Source organism: Somniosus microcephalus, chromosome 2 (genome assembly GCF_052327205.1).
Source record: "Somniosus microcephalus isolate GS21.2 chromosome 2, FLI_Smic_1.0, whole genome shotgun sequence".
NCBI classification, from domain to species: domain Eukaryota; kingdom Metazoa; phylum Chordata; class Chondrichthyes; order Squaliformes; family Somniosidae; genus Somniosus; species Somniosus microcephalus.
This window is the reverse complement of record NC_140988.1, coordinates 13,230,299-13,236,298: the sequence shown is the minus strand read 5'-3', so window position 1 is coordinate 13,236,298 and position 6,000 is coordinate 13,230,299. Positions and strand designations below refer to the sequence as shown.

The 6,000-nt window shown below is 44.2% G+C and overlaps 1 protein-coding gene across 1 annotated transcript in view; it reads left to right on the top strand.

The window, feature by feature from the left end:
* The first annotated feature begins 4,320 nt into the window (after positions 1-4,320).
* Positions 4,321-6,000, top strand: part of LOC147122548 (glutamate receptor ionotropic, delta-2-like) — a 1,303,876-nt gene continuing 1,302,196 nt past the window's right edge. The window contains 1 exon segment of the mRNA XM_086006579.1: positions 4,321-5,691. Coding sequence (XP_085862705.1) covers positions 5,604-5,691 — 88 coding nt within the window. The 5' untranslated portion in view covers positions 4,321-5,603.

The window sequence follows — 6,000 nt, the reverse complement described above, 5'->3', positions numbered from 1 at the left end:
CTAAGGATAAGGGGTAAGCCATTTAGGACTGAGATGAGGAGGAATTTCTTCACCCAGAGAGTGGTGAACCTGTGGAATTCTCTACCATAAAAGGCAGTTGAGGCCAATTCATTAAATATATTCAAGAAGGAGTTAGATATATTTCTTAAGGCTAAAGGGATCAAGGGATATGGGGAGAAAGCAGGGACAGGGTACTGAATTTGGATGATCAGCCATGAACTCATTGAACGGTGGAGCAGGCTCGAGGGGCCGAATGGCCTACTCCTGCTCCTATCTTCTATGTTTCGATGTATCACATTGCTGTTTGTGGGAGCTTGCTGTGCACAAATTGGCTGGGGCGTTTCCTACATTACAACAATGACTACACTTCAAAAGTACTGTAAAGTGCTTTGGGAGGTCCCGAGGTGGTGAAAAGTGTTATAGAAATGCACGTTTTTTTTTTACATTCTGTCTTGCATATCTCATATTAGTGTCCCCATTCCTGGCTCCTTCCTGTTGCCCTTTATCTTTCTCCTTCCTTCCCCACCCTTGCTTTGTTTTTGTTTTATTCCAGGTACAGTCCCCATGTTGGTTGTAGACTAACTGCATTTCAAAGGTGTTTAAGCTCTTGCGCGCTCAAGCTTTTAAATTGCCGAAACGCCGACAGAGGCTTCCACTGAGTGTAACCAGTGACACCTTGTGTACACTTGCTCCGTTGTTTAAAATACAGAAGCGTTCGCGGAGGTCTCTTCTTACCTTATTCATTCTCACCGCGGCCAGATAAACGAGGTCATCCAGAGCCATGCTCGCAGCCTTCTGGGTCAGAAATGACTCACCCGGAAAAAGTCAGATTCATGCAGCTTTAACTATCTGAAGGATGTGAGAGGGAGAAGCCTGTGATCACAAGCAAAGGACTCTTTCACCGCCGCTTCACTTTAAAGAGCACGAGTGGAATTGGAGGGAGGTATTGGTTGAATCAAGCCTATTGATGGAAAATTCGTGACAGTGCGAGATTATTTCAGCTTTAGGAATTTGTCAGGTCAATTAAATCACCTGCACCCTTTGTCAGGATTTTTGTTCTGATTCTTAATCCGTGCCCATCCCGCTGAAATCCTAATATAAATCACAATTGGTCACTTTCTATTTGAAATCGATCACATTACAATATTAAACATTACAAAAAATTACTCCCACTCCAGGGACTTGAGCACTCCCAGTGCAATGCTGAGGGAGTGCCGCACTGTCGGAGGTGCCGTCTTTCGGATGAGACGTTAAACTGAGGCCTCCTCTGCCCTCTCAGGTGGACATAAAAGATCCCGTGGCACTATTTGAAAGAAAAGCAGATTATCCCCCCTGTCCTGGGGCCAAGATTTATCCCTCAATCAACATCACCAAAACAGATCTGCCCATTATCATATTGTTGTTTGTGGGTGCTTGCTGTGCGCAAATTGACAGCCGCAATTACACCAGTGACTACACTTCAAAAAGTACTTCATTGGCTGTAAAGCGCTTTGGGACGTCCTGAGGCTGTGAAAGGCGCTGTAGAAGTACAAGTCTTTCTTTTTATCCTTTATAATTCTGATGAACACTATCTGAATCGAGGAGGGTAATGAAATAGGAAACCAGGTTAACAAAAGCAAACCAAGCACTGGGGTTTATTTCTAGAGGTATAAAATTGAAAAGCAGGGAAGTTATGCTCAACCTGTATCGAACCTTGGTTAGACCACACTTAGAGTACTGCGTACAGTTGTGGTCGCTCTATTATTAAAAGGATATAGAGGCACTGGAGAGGGTGCAGAGAAGATTTACAAGGATGTTACCAGAAATGCGAGGGTATACATCTCAGGAAAGGATGAACAGGCTGAGTCTCCTTACTTTTGCAAAAAGGGTGACCTAATGGAGGTCTTTAAAATTATGAAAAATGTTGATAGATTGGATACAGAGAGAATGTTTCCACTTGTGGGGAAGAGCATAACTAGAGGCCATCAATATAAGATAGTCACCAAGAAATCCAACAGGGAATTCAGAAGAAACTTCTTTACCCAAAGAGTGGTGAGAATGTGGAACTCACTACCATAGGGAGTGGTTGAAGCGAATAGTACAGATGTATTTAAGGGGAGGCTAGATAAGCATATGAGGGAGAAGGGAATAGAGGGTTCTGCTGATCGAGTTAGATGAGGAAAGATGGGAGGAGGCTCGTGTGGAGCATAAACGCCGGCATGGACTGGTTGGGCCGAATGGCCTGTTTCTGTGCTGTGTATCCTAAGTAATCCTGTGTAAAGAGACAAGTAATAACTGTTTAAAACATTAATGTATGTTGTGTGGAGACAGATGCCCTCGCTGTAAAATGGGGACAATTCCAGTCTTCAGTATTCACGTTAACTGGCAGGTTTTTTTTAAGCAATCAACAACCTTGTTCACATGAGAACTGATGATCTCTTAATTAAAAGACCAAACGGCTTCTAAATTAGACAGTCTGAAAGAGAGGGAAGGAAAGAAAAGGAAGACAAGTGCTTGATGCGGGACGTTAAGGTTTGGGAGCAGAGTTGGATTAAGAAAGACTTACATTTCTACAGCCAATGAAGTACTTTTAAAGTGTAGTCACTGTCGTAATGTAGGAAACGCGGCAGCCATTTTGAGCACAGCAAGCTCCCACAAACAGCAATGAGATAATGACCCGATAATCTGTTTTTGATATGTTGATTGAGGGATAAATATTGGCGGTTACAAGGTTACAACTTAGCAGCTTGTGTTGTTGTGTTACCAGATGAGACTGACAGCATTTGACTGTTAACATTTCTTGCTATCAAAACTCAGATTTGAAAAGAGGGCAAAATTAGGAGGCAATTTGTACCCTTGAAACTGGGTAGAGAATTCGTTCTTCTAGTTTTTAGAAATAGACGAGGACAGTAGAAGGCTAATATATCTAATTCCACTATATCCCACTGGATGTATTAAAATAATTGATCTCGCTCACACATACACGTGGACCGGACCTGCAGGTACAGCCGCGAGTTATTTATATGCAGAGCTAGACATGATCCCAAATGTATTGGTTGTGTTGACCTGTTTAAATCACATTGTGAATATATATATAATTTGCTGTCGGGTTTTACTTTGTTGAATGGGTTGAGAGAGTGGAAATGGATCAACTCCCTGTCTCCCAGTTATCAGGGAGAGCCAGGCTTTTAGAAAATAGTTTTGTTCTCAAAAGAATTTTTAAAAAAGAAACTCCCTTTTACACACCTGGCTACAAAAGATAGGTGAAAATAAATCTAGAAGGCGGGTTGACATCCGGAAATGTCAGTGATCGAGCTGTCAGATAGTCCCACTAGAAAATCGAGCGTCTCCACTCAGTCGCAATATATTTATGAGACCCTTAAAGAGGCAGTCTTTTTTTGAAAAGCAGGTATCCAGGAGTGCATGTGACAGATCTGCACTAGCTGTATATCCTTGTTATTGAAACTGTTTGGATCCTATCCTGATTTTAAAGCCTTCGTTCATAGAAACATAGAAGATAGGAGCAGGAGTAGGCCATTCGGCCCCTCGAACCTTCTCCACCATTCAATGCGATCAAGGCTGATCATCTAAACTCAGTACCCTGTCCCTGCCTTCTCCCCATACCCCTTGATCCCTTTAGCCTTAGGAAATATATCCAACTCCTTCTTGAATATAATAATCATAATAATAATCAACTTTATTGTCATTGTTAGTGCACAAGTGCAGTACAATGAAATGTAGGCTTGCGGCTCCTGAGAGTGTACATTTAGATTAAGACATTTAAACATTCAACATTCATTTGGCTTGTAATACATTAACATAAACATAACCATAATAAAGTGCATTGGCAGATGTGCAGGCTTTAGAGTTTATTTGTGGAGTTCAGTAGGATGACAGCCCTGGGAAAGAAGCTGTTCCTAAATCTGGTCGTTCGGGCCTCTGCTACCTTCTGTGGTAGAGAATTCCACAGGTTCACCACTCTCTGGGTGAAGAAATTCCTCCTCATTTCTGTCCTAAATGGCCTACCCCTTTATCCTTAGACTGTGACCCCTGGTTCTGGACTCCCTTGCCATCGGGAACATCCTTCCTGCATCTAGTCTGTCCAGTCCTGTCAGAATTCCCTCATCCTTCTGTTGGTCAAACGGCTCTATAACCAAGCTTGTTTTTTCAGGGGATGTGGCGTTGCACTCAATGGGTTAAATACATGACATGCTCACTACATTAAAGCGGCGGCCTGGTAGTAATTCTGATTGATGCTTCGTGTGAGTGCCTGCCGAATGTAGCACTCGGAGCAGCGGGCTGGTGGTGCTGCACTGGTGTAAAATCCGCCAGAAAGCGCAGTGCCTGAGCTATTCATGGATTTGGGAGCCGGGCACGCATGACCGTGCGGCTGCCGGACAGACAGACAGACAGAAGAAGGAGAACGATGTGGGAGCACAGCACAGACACCGTGGCTGTCTTCAAATGGTTAAAGATGGGCTCCAAACTCGGATCTCTGTTGCCAGGCGGGCTGGCGGTCGCCTATGTAGGACAACCCTGATCCCTAGACCATTCCAGCGCTGTTATCAGTTCCATGAGGAGACTCGTAACAGGCGCTGCCTGTGATTCTCATTGCCAACCTGGTTTATATTGAGATGCTAGGTACTGGCTGTTAAGGAGCAGCAGATTGATGCTGTTGTTGCTTATTATATATATATATATATATGTTTCTGCTACTAGGCGGTGTATTCCTAAGCAACGTGGTGCTGATGCTGAGCGTCCTCTAGCTCGAAACCAGTGCAAGTCCGCAGCTCTCGGTTCGGTTGCTGTCTTTCTCTCTCATCCTCGTCCTCGACACCTCGTCAAGAAACGAAAAGTTTACCTGCGTGTGTGTGTAAATATATTGAAAAAGGAAGGGAGGGCGGCGCAACCTCCTCAACAGACTGGGTCCCAGAGACTTTGGTGGATCAGGAAATCTTGATATTTTATCCACTCGATTCCTTGCGTGCAGCACCTGAAGACGCAACACTTTTTTTTTGTCGCTGTTTGAATCAGAAGATTTCCTCTCCGAATTCTTTCCAAGGGCTTCTCTTCAGCGGTTCCCCCCCAGCCTCCTTCTTTCAAATGCAGATCTATTCAAAAATATATCTTCTCCATTGACTTGCGAGACCAGACCAATTGAAGTTATGCATTTCTCTCTCTGATGCAAACATCACCTCGCTTGCGTGGCACAGTCAGTGTGAAATACATGTTGGATTATAACTGGATTCGTTTTTTTGGGCATATATTTTTTTAAGACATATATTTAAAAAAAATCGAGAGGATTTGCGTGACTTTTTTTGTGGCGTGTCCATCCAAATGTGAGGATCAACACAAATCCGGATGGTTTCTTTTTTTTAAATCAAAGGGCGAGATTCGATTGCAGAGAGGGGGTCGGGAGCGACCTCTCTCTCGGGAGAGAGGAAGGGGGGGAAAGTGCATCGACTGCGCTGAGCAAAAGGACGCCCCATATCTCTCTCTCTCTCTCTCTGTCTTGTTTCCACTCGGTTCTGGCAACTATTCCCAGGCACCGCCCGCCCACCGACACGGAGCGAAAAAAATCGGGAGAGAGAAAAATCCCCCCCCCCCCAAAAAAGGGGAAGGAAATGGAAGTTTTGTCGGCGATCCTCCTGGTGTCGGTCTTGTGCTCTTTCTGCACCGATGTGGTAACCGCAGATTCCATCATACACATCGGTAAGGTCAAACTGCAGCCTCACCCCTTGTTTTCAAATCTATTTATTTATTTCTGTGTGCTTTTTTTTTTCGCTCTGGTGTTAGAGGCGATTTGTTTATTGTATGGTGGTCTCGCTTGCCTGCGCTGCTGATTAAAAGTTGCACAGCTCCCCAACCCTCAAATAGAAATCGCTGGTTTAACTCTGGGACTTCTGCCTGGATTCCAGTCGGTTGAGTTTGCGCTGGGAACCGGCGAAAGCTGCACACACACACTCTTGCAAACCTCGTCTGGTTTGGCAACGCGTTTTTAAAATAGGAATGGGGTAAAAA